Source organism: Callospermophilus lateralis, chromosome 3 (genome assembly GCF_048772815.1).
Source record: "Callospermophilus lateralis isolate mCalLat2 chromosome 3, mCalLat2.hap1, whole genome shotgun sequence".
NCBI lineage: Eukaryota > Metazoa > Chordata > Mammalia > Rodentia > Sciuridae > Callospermophilus > Callospermophilus lateralis.
Genome location: NC_135307.1, coordinates 48,629,959 through 48,643,450, shown reverse-complemented (window position 1 = coordinate 48,643,450; position 13,492 = coordinate 48,629,959). Strand labels below are relative to the sequence as shown.

General features: G+C 32.2%; 1 protein-coding gene across 8 annotated transcripts in view; it reads right to left on the bottom strand.

Annotated features, from left to right (window-relative positions):
• Mipol1 (mirror-image polydactyly 1) overlaps positions 1 to 13,492 on the bottom strand; it is a 343,144-nt gene that overhangs the window by 45,425 nt on the left and 284,227 nt on the right. For all 8 annotated transcript variants that reach the window (XM_076850214.2, XM_076850223.2, XM_076850217.2 and 5 more), the window contains one exon: positions 4,110 to 4,340. In XM_076850214.2, the coding sequence (XP_076706329.2) occupies positions 4,110 to 4,340 (231 nt within the window). The remainder of the gene's footprint in view (positions 1 to 4,109; positions 4,341 to 13,492) is intronic.

The following is a 13,492-nucleotide window of genomic DNA, read 5'->3' as shown; positions in this document are numbered from 1 at the left end:
ACTTCAGGAATTAACAAAAGTTCGGCAGTGCACTAAAAGGCAGGAACATGTTCAAAGAAGAAGGACTGTGTGAGGAAATGATACTAGAACAGTGGGAGAGGGCCAGGGATAGGCCTCATATGAGAGATTTTATATGAGGAATTAATATTTATGTTTCATGTTTGATTTGTTTTAGGTCTGATGGCAGTTAGGAAAGACAAACTCAGGAGAAATAAAGGCAGATAGAATAGTGTTATAATTATTGAGATAGTCCAGATGAGGCATGATGAGGACTTGGTGTAATAGAGCTAACTAGTAAGGATGGGACGAACGGAATCAAGACATTTAGGCAGTAGACATAGCAGAAATTGGTGCCAAAGTAAATGTGAAAGGTAAAAAAGAGTGTGTTGAAGTTCATTAACTGAGACAGAAAATACTGGAGAACTTTATTTTCAGGGGAGGGCAAAGTAAAGAGTTTTGGGAACATGAGACTAGATCTTAGCAGAGAGGTGACTACTATAAGAAGATTTGGAAATTATTTGGCTAATAGGTAGTGGGTTAAGCTTATGGAAATGGATAACATTTCCTAAGAATTATGTAGCAATAATTTTTAGAGAAATCGTGTAGGGCCAGGCATAGTGGCAGATGTCTGCAATACCCATGACTGCAGGATAAGGCAAGGAGATCACAAATTCAAGGCCAGCCTGGGCAACTTGGTGGAATCCTGTCTCAAAATAAAATAGAAAGGGCTGGGGATGTGCCTCAGTGGTAGATTACTCTGGGTGCAATCCCCAGTTCCATTAAAAAAAAAAAAAGAATCATTACTTTGGGATAGCTGGCAGATATATTCCTTAAAAGAAATGGAGTAGAAATGGACAGAAAAGTAGTAAAATAAAAGTCTTAAAATAATATTCTGTGATCATATCACATGGTCTTAACATGTCTTAACATTGATGTAATCCCTAGACTTTAGAACATAAGCTTTCTGTCTCTCTTCTTGTTTTCCAAATAATATTCATAAAGCATTCATCATGTAAAATTTTAGGATGTTTCCTACTCTCAAGGGATGCACAATCTAGTAGGAAGACATATAAACTTGTAAATAATAAAGTATAGTGACTATCTTTGGGCATGGCAACAGGTTATAAGGTCCAACTAAATGAGTGTACTGTTGACTTGAATGGCTTCTAATAATACACTAATGCCCCTGCTCCAATACTATGACAACACATGGAAGGGAGTGAATTTACTTTCTAGGAAGTTGGAAAAGACTTAGCAGAAAAGATGTAATTGAACTGGTTTTGCTTTTTTGATGAATATCACAATACAAATAATGTCATTTATAGATTGCTTTTAATAATTACTGGCACTGCACTAGGCATTGAATATGATATTCAATTTCTTCCTCATGAGAACCCTTCCTCTGAAGGCAGAATTACTGAGTTTATCTGAGGAACTTTTAATTAAGTAAAAATTTCACATGTAATAAGTAGGAAAGTAGAGATTCAAAGTCAGGACTTTCAGACTTGACAACAAAGCCTGTTTTCTGTCCTCTATGGTGAACTGACTTTCACAAAATGAATAAGGTTCTCTTCGGGGAGAAAGTAAAAGACTCTGAGCAAAGGGATCAACACATGCAAAGACATTTACTCTTGAAAAATGTACATCCCCTCTGAGCAACGAGTGTAGCACGGAGGGAGATGATCAGAGAAGGAGGAGATATGCAAAAGAAGGAGGGGATACATAACACACATTGTTCCAAAAGTGCTGCTTATATTATTTCAGCTAATGCTTACAGTAATGTTATGTGACAGTTGTGTAACTATCCAAATTAACACAGCATTTAAAAATAAAATATCCAAGTTCAAACATACACATTTGGAATCCAAGACAGGAGTTAATACTGCTGAAGATATAAGAACTTCATTTATTTTTACCATAATCATGTATTAGTTGTATGATAAAAATGTGGTTTAAAATGGGTCCTTGATTTAGGAGTTAGGAAACTATTTGTGATATTGAAAGAACAATTTTAGCATAAAAGTTAGCCAGAGTAATGAATAGAAGAGGAATAAATGGGAATTAAAAAAATTAGAGATAGATTAGGTATACAAAAAATTTGGTTACAAAGAGAAAAGAGGAAATATGGACGAACCTCTTTAGTTTTAAATTTGAAATTTCCTGGAATATTAAATATTTTCAAGGGAATGTCCAAAAAATGTATGCTAACAGTAGTAATTTTTGATTGTATGGAGAATACTTCCTTACAAAGTCAGTGACTCACTCTCTCTCTCTCTCTCTCTCTCTCTCTCTCTCTCAGTATGAGGGATCAAGCCCAAGGCCTCACACGTGCTAGGCAAGCATTATAACACTGAGCTCACATCCCCAGCCCCCAAAATCTTATTATAGTTTATTTTTAGAGGATAACTTCCTTTTTAAACAATAAAGGACTGATGGCCACATTAACTGGGATGAAGATATACTTTGTTTAATTGATGCAAACTAAAATGAAGTACAATGAATTGAATATAAAAAGAAAAGTGTGATAATATTTCTCCTATGTCTTATTGGAAATCAGAATAAAAGATTTAACATTTAACACTTGTGAATGACATGGCTGTTGTACTTAGACTTTGATCCATGGACTGGTGCCATTCCAAAAAAAAGTTTTTCTTTCTGTGATTAAGTATGCAAAATAGGATGATATAATGAGTCAATTCAACAATTATATTTATTACAATTCAAGTCTTATCTAAAATAATCTTCTATTTCTTGGTATGCAAAAAGTTAATGATAATGATAGTTGATAGGTTCTAAAAAATAAAAAGTTAGCAATATTCCCAAAGTTTTTTGAGAACTGAATTGGTTTCTGGGAACTATTTCAAGGAATTTTAGTCATAGATAGATATTAAAAGATTATATGTAAAGAAAACTTTGAAATTTGTATTATTTGTAGACTTTTAGCTAACAGAACTAAATCAGATCCTGATAGTCCACTTACTAATTGCAATATATGATGAAGTGAGATCCATCTACACATCAGTGTTCTTGGACTATTAGTACACATTGTAAAAAACTAGATAGTTTCTGATTAAATATAAACCTAATCTTTAAACTTACAAAATATAATACTTATATAAATCAAAAGCTACAAGGTACATAGGTAGTAAATATTAATATGCATAATCCCTAAACTGTTTGAAAAATGGTCTTTACTACATATTCACCTGACTTTGGGCTCTTTAGTTGAAATATAACTTCAGAGATGTTAAGGAAGTAGTTGAAATGACTAATTTTCAAATAAGAAGTCACAGAAAGTAAGAAACCTTAAAGCAAGTAAGCATTACTTCATACTATAAAACTGAAAAAAAGATTAAGGAAAAGGCATGTGTTAGAAATTGAAGGTGATTAGGTATGTGAATGATGTTATGTTGTTAACAACACACAAAGAAGGTTAAAATGACAAGTTTTATTACATTAAAGCTTCCTCAGAAAATTCTGCTACAACATTCAAGCCCCATAAATTAACAAGTGACTTCTTTGCTTGGTAAGTTGTTAACATTCTGCTAGCTGTCATAAAGACTGACTGATTATGCAGCTTTATTTAAATTTTAATAAAAAATGGAAAGATCATTCAAAATAAACAAATGTAATTATGCACTGTGAATAGTAGCATTGAATACTTCAGAAGAACAACACAAGAAAATTAATTTCACTGTACTGGATTCACTGCATCTAGAGGTCTCAAATTGCAAGGTCACAGATGATCTCAACTCCAGCAGGATTATTGTGAAGCTAAATGAGTACAGGTAGTAACTTGACTGCCTCTTCCTCTTGCAAATAACTTTGCCTATTAACTTGGGAGGATGGAATGATTTCAATAATGTGGCCTCCACAAACTAATGTAGATCAGTTATCAAAAATAAATGGTTTGTCCTAAATAGTAACAACTATTGCCAAGCAAGTGACTTTTTGACCCTAAACATGTTTATGATATACAATGTGAAATAGTTCATTTGATTCTACTTTTGACTTGAACTACTAATGGCATGAACAGTAATTATATATTGCTTATTTTCAGAAGAAAGTGTTTTTATGTTTATAAAATAATGAAAGAACATTTTACTTACTTCTGAACCTTTTCACTGGCCACTTGGGAGTCCTCTACGGCACGCTGAAGCTGTAATTCCATGTTTGCTCGCTCTGTCAGAGCTTGCTGCAGTTGGGTAGCAAGTTCCTCATTCTGTTGTTGAGTGATGGAAACAATGTTCTCTCTGTTTTTTAAAGCTTCTTCATAAGTACTAAGTGTATGGTTAAATTGATCCTTCAGGTTTTCTTCTTGAGATAAAGATTTGTGTAAACTGAGAAAATAAAAAAATAATTTAAATATAAGTAACATAGGCTAACTGATCAATGATTCATTTCCTTAACTCCACTTAGAATCTTTACTTCTCAAAATCAATACAGAAAAACATGCACAAATGAAAATAACTTTTATATCACTATATTATTGTGATATAAAATAATTAATAATTATTCTATAACTCTGCTTCTATGCTGAAAGCTACCCAGTAAATGATTATCTATGCTAGCAAAGCACACAGAAAGATGCTGGAAGATGTTAATTTAATTATATCAGTGTAAATATTACATTCAATTTTCTTTAAAAGGAATAGCAGAGAATTGGAAAATAAAGTATCTCTAGGTAAATAAAGGAATATAATAAGCTGACTGCAAAGAAGTGAGAAGTAGGAGAATGGGCATCAGTTTAGGGGATCAGGGTCTATTCTGCTAAGCACTTAATGAGAATGAATGAGGTTTGTGCAAATACTGATCAACCTTATACACAGAATTTTCTACTTGTCACAGTTGAGATATAAATGAAGGCACAGAAATAATACGTATTCAGATATATATTTTTATGATTAATGAATCTTGGGCCAAATACATTCACTCATTAAATCATCTAGAGGAATAGCATATAAATTAAGACTAAATGAATGCAGAAGAAAATGCAGATAAATAGAATCCTAAAATGCTAAAGGTCAAATCTTTGATATGTCATTACACCTACCACCTGAGGTTATTTTGAAATGGCACCAAGCACCTCACTCAATTAAATAAAGACATTTTGAAAATATAAATATTTAATAAGGGAAATTTAAAATCCACACAGGAGATGTTCTTTTTTTATTAAATAAAATCATTTCAGTATATGCATACAAAGGAACTGTCAATTGGAGACTTGAACTACAACAACCTAACTATATAATACAGGTTGATAATGTGAAAGAAAGCAATATAATTCTTAAATCTGCAAAAAGCTAGTCAGTGAACTTTAGCACTGGCTTAATATACAGTCTGATATTTAAAACTCTTCAAACTAAAGTGAGTATAATTTTCTTCTTTTAAGTTACCACGAGCCTTTATAGTGGTCTCACTTTGGAGTAGGTGTCACACAGAAATAAAATGGACATGAAACCAGGACAGCTAGAATATCAAAAGAAATCATTTCAAGATTCAAATTAGTCCTGAAGAAGAGAGACTGTTGCTAAACTCTGGTCACTTGGCTAGTACATATAAAACTAGAATGATTTGCAGATGGACATGTGATTAGATCCTTTACTCTCAAGCTGTAAAAAAAAAAAAAAAAAAAAGCTACTCATCATTCACAGTGCCTTGGGAACCTTTAAATTTTCACCAAAACTTTCTTGGACAGAAGCAATAGTTGGAAAGATTTTTTTTTCCAAAAAGATAAAGTAGATAATGTTACTTAAAATTCTGCAATAGCATCTCATTGCACTCAGAAAAAAATTCTAAAAATAATAAATTATATATTTTTAACTCACTAAACCTGATAACACCTGTGTGAAGAGTCTCAATAATATTTCTAATTTCTTGATGAAAAAACTGAAACAAAGAAAGGCCAGCAATTGAATCAGTCCTAATCCTTCTAGCAAAGAAGAAAATGCAAAATAGGACAAACTCCTATTCATCTATTAAATTGCAGCATAAACATCACTTCCTCAGAAGTCACTGTGATTCTTCAAATCTAAATTTTGATATTTCCTCTTTGTTAGTTTCTCTTGGATCATACTCTTTTCCTCCTCAGAATTTGTAATAATTGTCAACTTTTTTTTTCAATTTCTTGTTGTGATATACTTCCCATTGCTAACATATTAATATTCCATTTATATAGGCTAAATTTATTTTATAGGAAGAATTCATTTCTTAAGAACTATAATAAATTAGGATGTTTATAATTGTAAGGACATTTCCCTATAGAAATAAAGGTAAAGTAGAAAGAATATGTTTCCAGTATATATAAATCTATAACAATTGAAGCACATTTTTGCTTTAGTGCTATTTTTCCCTAAGAGAGCTTTTTCTTAAACTGACATTAGGGACCTACTGGTTAGCCTTATTCAGGAAGTCCTATAACATTTTCTTATAACATTTAATCTCTTTCCAAAATTACTTATTTTCAGATGTATTTTAAAAAAATATTTTTTTGGTGTAGATGGATACAACCCAATGCCTTTGTTTTGATGTGGTGCTGAGGATCGAACCACCCATGCTAGGAGAGCGCTCTAATGCTAAGTCACAATCCCAACCACCCCCCATGCATTTTTTATCACAGCAATAGCATTCCAACTTACCAGCACTTAAATCATGTTGGAATTTATTTTAAGTTATAGTAAGAAAATGATAAAACAGCAGAAAAATCATTTAATTACTCTCAGAAGTTCAGAGCATGTCTAATAATTGGCTCATACAATATTCACAATATTTTTATTTATCACAAAATTTTTGTAGTAATATAAACAAAGTTTCAATTTTCACTTCCAGTTTTAAAATTATATGATCTTAATGAATTTAATATTTCTAATTTAGTAAGAAAGTGAGGCTTTAAAATACTTTTACTTTGTAATAGTTCATATTATTATAATTCATAACAATTAAGACTAAATCATCTACTATGCTGCTCACTATAATAAATCCAAAAGAAGGTCAAGGTAGAAAATGCCCTCCAATGGACACTACTACAGTAAGTAACATGTAACAGATTCCTTTCTGTAGTGGATTCTGTGTCAGTTTCAGTGTTTCTTAATTCTGAAACATGAATCTATAGTCTCATGTCTGTGGCTTTGATTATATTCCTGGCCCCTGACTCTCTATACTGCTTTAGCTTCAAATATTGGGAAACTATCAGATTTATGACCTGATTACATATTTTCCTTGTAAATATTTATGTTCTCCTCAACCTCACTGCTTACCTGGTTTTTGAACTCATTCTCAGTTTTTATGTCATGTCTCATGTGGTTTTAGCTTATTCTTGCACCTGATACTTTCCTATTAATACCAAGTTTTGCTTCTTTTCCTGACTTCCTGTCTTGTCCCCTATGACCAAGTATTAATCAAGTCTTACATGATATCATTTTATTTACCTTCCTAAAATTTATACATACTCTATTGCTTATATTCCATTTATTTAATAGTATTTGCTCAATCAATTGTGTATCCTATGTAAGCTATTTATTTTAATTGGATAGAAAATTTTAGATTAGAATTTAGAAGTGAGATCTCAGAAATGCAGACAAGTAGTTCTTAGCTGGCAGTACTTCCATCCATCAGAGAACATTTTCAATTGTTCCAATCAAAGGGATACTACTACTATCATTTAGTGGGTGAAGGTTGGAGGGCCTGCTAAACATCCTCTAATGGAGAGGACACACTTTCACAACAAAGAATTACCCAGTCTAATATGTCAAGAATGCTGACCTGGGTATTGATGAAATGATGTTGGGTTGCATTTAGAAAATGTAGGTTCAAATTTCAGTCTTGTCATTCACTCTGTGTGACCTTAGGAAAATACTTTACTCCCTGAATATTAATTTCCTTTACTCTAAAACACTGAGAACAAACTCATGGAGTTCATATGAGAAAGAGATAAAGTGATCTATTATATGGAAAAATATCTAGCACAATAACTGGGTAGGCATAGGCATTCGTACCTGTATAAGTTTTAAAAGAAGTGATTTGTATCTAGTTGACCTTGTACATAATCTTACACAACACTCAGACATTTTACAAATACTTTGCTGAAAAACAGTTGCCTGTTTCCACAGATTTTTCATGAATTAAAAGAAGTAAACTAGTTTCTCAACCTTTATTCACATACTGATAACATTCTTAAATCATTCTTCAAAAAAAAAAAAAAAGGCAGGTTTGGTTTGTTTTACTGAATTAAATAAATAAAATCAAAGCAAGTATGAAAAGTGAAAGTATGTGCTCTCTTTACTGAGCACAGTGTTTGTTCTTACTTCCTAATTTACTGCATCAATTAATTTGCTAAGATCTTTTCAAGAAAATAATAGTTGACCTCCTTGCTTATTTTTGAGAAAATCAGCTTATGATGCAATAGGTTTAAATTCTGACTGATGTACAGAGAGAAGAAAATATATTCAGAATGGTTAAGAGTGTGAGTGAGGAGAATGATAAATCAGTCTAGTGATTCCATTGATTTGCTTCCTCTGCTATGGCAGTTGATTTAGTTCAAAGAGACAACTTGTTGAATTATTTCAGAAAGAATAACAATTTCTTTGTTATACAGTGAGACAACTTAAGTTTTTAAGAATTTTAAAGAAGATATGCTGGTCAACATGTTTATTACTATTTACTGAAAGACTTATGGATACTACATTTTGTGATATAAACTAGTAGTTACTAAATATTTGTTTAACTCATTGAACTGAAAAGAAAGGCAATGATTTATATAACTAATTGCAGGGATTCACTGAAAAGTCTATTAAATTAAACTATTTTAAAACACTATTAAAACATACAACAGCACTTGGAATTGATGTAGATCCAGTTACAGATTACTGATTATCCAATAGCGGATTCTTGAATTGGGTGACCTGGAAGTAGAGTATTATGTTCACAAAGCCATTTACATATCACCATATAGATGAATAGGGAACAGAGTCTATCATAAAATTTATCATGTAACAAATAACATTTTATGGCCATTACTAAAAATATAGAATAGCAGATTTAACTAGAAACAAAAGAGGGAAACTTCTGCTTCTGAGAAGATGGAAAACACAGAATATATAATGAAGATGTGAAAGTTTTTAAACTGAAAACCACAATAACTGAAACAAAAAGCCCTGTGGATGGGCCTAACAAGAGAAATGAGAGGACAAAGAAAAGAATCACTGAACTGGAGGAGAGAACACAAAAAATGATCCAATATGAACGATATACACATAGACTGAAAAAAAATCAGAGCTTCAGGAACTTATGAACTCATAATAAAAGCACTAACATTCATGGTTCTCAAAGACAGAGAAGGGAAAATGAAAGAGGAAAGAACTGAAAAAGTACTTAAGAAATAATGACTGAAAGCTTTCAAAGGGATATAAACCTACAAGAGGTTGACAGACTCCAAATGGAGAAGATCAACATAAGTATATGAAGAGATATATTATAATTAAACTTCTGAAAGCTAAAAACAAAGACAAAACTTTGAAAGTACTCAGAGAGTGGGCCCTTTCATATAGGGGGGAACCAACTTAAATTATTCTAATAAGATACTACTGAGGACAGAAGAAAGTGGCACATTACTTTTCAAAGGTTGAAGGGAAAGAACTGTCAACCTTTTATTCTAGGCCTTGAGAAATATGCTTCAAGAATAAGGCATAAATCAAGATATTCTCAGATAAAGGAAAACCAGGAGCATTTGTACCAAGCAGATCTATCTTAAAAGAAGTAGAAGTAATCTGAACATAAAGGAAATGTTAAAAGAACAAATCTTGGAATTCTGTGAAGAAAGAAAGAAAACTATGTATAAAATATAGAGAAATACAATAGGTCTACTTGAATTTTAAAAATTATGTTTGATGATTGGAGGAAAATTATAACACTGTCTGATGTGGTTCTAAATGTATGTAGAAGATATATTTAAAACACATTATAAACAAGGAAGGATAAAGAAAATGAAAGAAGGTAAAGTTTCTATGTTCCACTGGAAATGGTAAAATGACATAAAAAACTGTAATAATATTTATATATAATGTAATATCCATGGCAACAATTTAAAAAGATATATAAAAGAGAAACACAGAAAACACTGTACATACAGAAAAAGGAATTCCAAAATATGTTTAAGTAACCCACAGGAAGGCAGGAAAAACAGAAATAAAACAACAAAAAAACCCCAAACAAAAAAACAACAAAAGAGAAAAATTAATAAAAAACTTCAGAGTGAACCAACAGAAAACAATAAAATAGTATACAGATACTAATCTAAATGTAAACAGTCTAAATACAACAATTAAATGAGATTAACAGGATTCTAAAACATGACCCATGTGGGGCACCCGGGTGTATGCCTGTAAACCCAGTGGCCCTTGAGGCTGAGGTGGTAGGATTGCAAGTTCAAAGCCAGTCTCAGTAATTTAGTGAGGCCGTAAGCAACTTAGCAAGATCAAATCTCAAAATAAAAAAAAGAAAAACGGGCTAGGGATGTGGCTTAGTGGTTGAGTGCCCCTGGGTTCAATCCATGGTACCAAACCAAACCAAACTAAAACAACAACAACAACAACAACAACAACAACAACAACCCCACAACTATATTCTGTGCATAAGAAATCTGTTACAAACATAACGTATATGAGAAGATTATAGGAAAGTAGGAGTGGCTATACTAATATTACATAAACTGCAAAGCCAAGAAAGATATGAAGGAAGGGCATTATATTATGCTAAAAGAGACAATCCATTAAGGAGACACAGTAACTTTAAGTGTGTTTGCACCAAATAACAGAACTGAAGATAAGAGGAGTAAAAACTGATAGAGTATACAAATATAATTGAAGATTTCAATACCTCTCAACTAGAAAAAACAAAAAAATCCCCAAATACCAAAAGATACTGAACAACTCAACACCACCATCAAACACTAACTCGCATTCAATCAGTATTCACAAATATTCCAAACAACAGCAGAACACACATTATTTTCCAATGCCCTCAGTATACACACCAAGATAGGTTATATCCTGGACCATAAACAAACTTCAATCAACTCCAAAGAACTGAAATCATTCTCTGATGACAATATAATAAAATCAGAGCTCAATAACAGAAAGTTAATGTTGCTCTAGGTATTACACTAAAAGAAAAATCACCAAACACATGGAACAGGACAACACATTTCTAAATAATCCACGCGTGAAGAAGAATTCTAAAAAGAATTTAAAAAAATACACAGAAGTGAATGACAATAAAAATACAATATACAGAAATTTATAGGATATAGCTAATGCAGTGCTGAGAAATTTATAGTACTAAATGTATACATTAGTAAAACAGGAAATGTATCAAATCAATATTCTAAGCTTCTACCTCAAGAACCTTTCAATGAAATAGCTAAATAACTATAGAGCAAGAGTGAAGAAAATAATAAAGAGCAGATAGATGTACAAAAGAGCAACAAGAAGAAACATATTACCAATAATTTATTTCCAGAAATAAATAAGAAATATCCCTAACAATTTTATAGACATAAAAAAGATAAGGGATTGCTCACACTACATAAATACGTCAACTTAGAAGAAATAAACCATTTCTTTAAAATATACTGGGATGGACTCAAACTAAAAAGTTTCTTCTCAGCAAAAGAAACAATCTGTGAGGTGAATAGAGAGCCTACATCTTGGGAGCAAATATTTACCCCTCACACATCAGATAGAGCACTAATCACTAGGGTATATAAAGAACTAAAAAAAATAGACACCAAAAAAACAAATAACCCAATCAATAAATGGGCCAAGGACTTGAAGAGACACTTCTCAGAAGATGATATACAATCAATCAACAAACACATGGAAAAAAAAAGTTCATTATCACTAGCAATTAGAGAAATACAAATCAAAACCACTCTAAGATTTCATCTCACTCCAGTCAGAATGGCAGCTATTATGCATATAAACAACAATAAGTGTTGGTGAGGATGTGGGGAAAAAGGTACACTCATACAGTGCTGGTGGGACTAAAAATTGGTGCAGCCAATATGGAAAGCAGTATGGAGATTTCTTAGAAAATTGGGAATGGAACCACCATTTGACTCAGCAATCCCTCTCCTTGGTCTATACCCAAAGGACTTAACAACAGCGTACTACAAGGACACAAACACATCAATGTTTATAGCAGACAATTTACAATAGCTAGATTGTGGAGCCAACCTTGATCCCTTCAACAGTTGAATGGATAAAAAAAAATGTGGCATATATACACAATGGAATATTACTCAGCAATAAAAAGAACAAAATCATGGCATTTGCAGGCAAATGGATGGAGTTAGAGAAGATAATGCTAAGTGAATTTAGCCAATCCCAAAATACCAAATGCTGAATGTTTTCTTTGATATAAAGAAGCTGATTCATAGTGGGATAGGGAGGGGAGCATGGGAGGAATAGACGAACTCTAAATAGGACAGAGAGTTGGGAGGTTAAGAGAGGGTACATGGGGTACCTAATGATGGTTGAATGTGATGGTCATTCTTACCTAAAGTACATGTATGAGGACATGAATTGGTGTGAGTATACTGTGTATACAACCAGAGATATGAAAAATTGAGCTCTATATATGTAATAAATGTTGTAATGCATTCTGCTGTTTATATATATACATATATGTATATGTACATATATATAAAATGAAACCTTTGATGAATCTAAAGAAACATGTTTCAAATACATCATTTGATTAACGATCATTTCCTAAAATCTTAGAGCAGCAAAGGTGTTCTCTTAAACCCTTCCACACAGGGTTCTTATTGTTGCTGTAGAGTTATTATGCTACTTCTTAATTAGGACAAATTAAAGAATTGGCTTGTCCCCCCTCCAAATCAATAAATTAATTAAATAACCTTAAAATATACTAATATTACTTTTGTGGAGTTACATTTTTGTGTGTGAGGACATTTAGATCTACTAGATCTACTTTCTTAGGAATTTTCGAGTGTGTAATACAATACTGTTAACTATAGTTGCCATTCTATATGATAGATATCCAGAATTTTTTAATCCTGAATGTCTAAAACTGTGTATCCTTTGACTAACATTTCTCCATTTCCCTCAGCTATCCACCATTTGACTAACATTTCTCCATTTCCTATCCACCATTCTACTCTCTGCTTCTGAGTTCATTACTTTTTAGATTCCACACATAATGAGATCATAGCATTTGTCTTTTTGTGTCTAGTTTATTTCACCTAGCATAATGTCTCCTGGGATCACCCATGTTTGTCATCAATAATGAGACTTCTTTTTTTAAGAGGCTGATTAATATTCCATTGTGTTTGCATAACACATTATCTTTATTCATTTGCCCAGTGATAGGCATTTGGGTTACTTCCACTGTTTGGTTACTGCAAATAATACTGCAATGAACATGGTAGCGCAGGTATCTTGTCAACATACTTATTTCATTTCCTTTGGATACA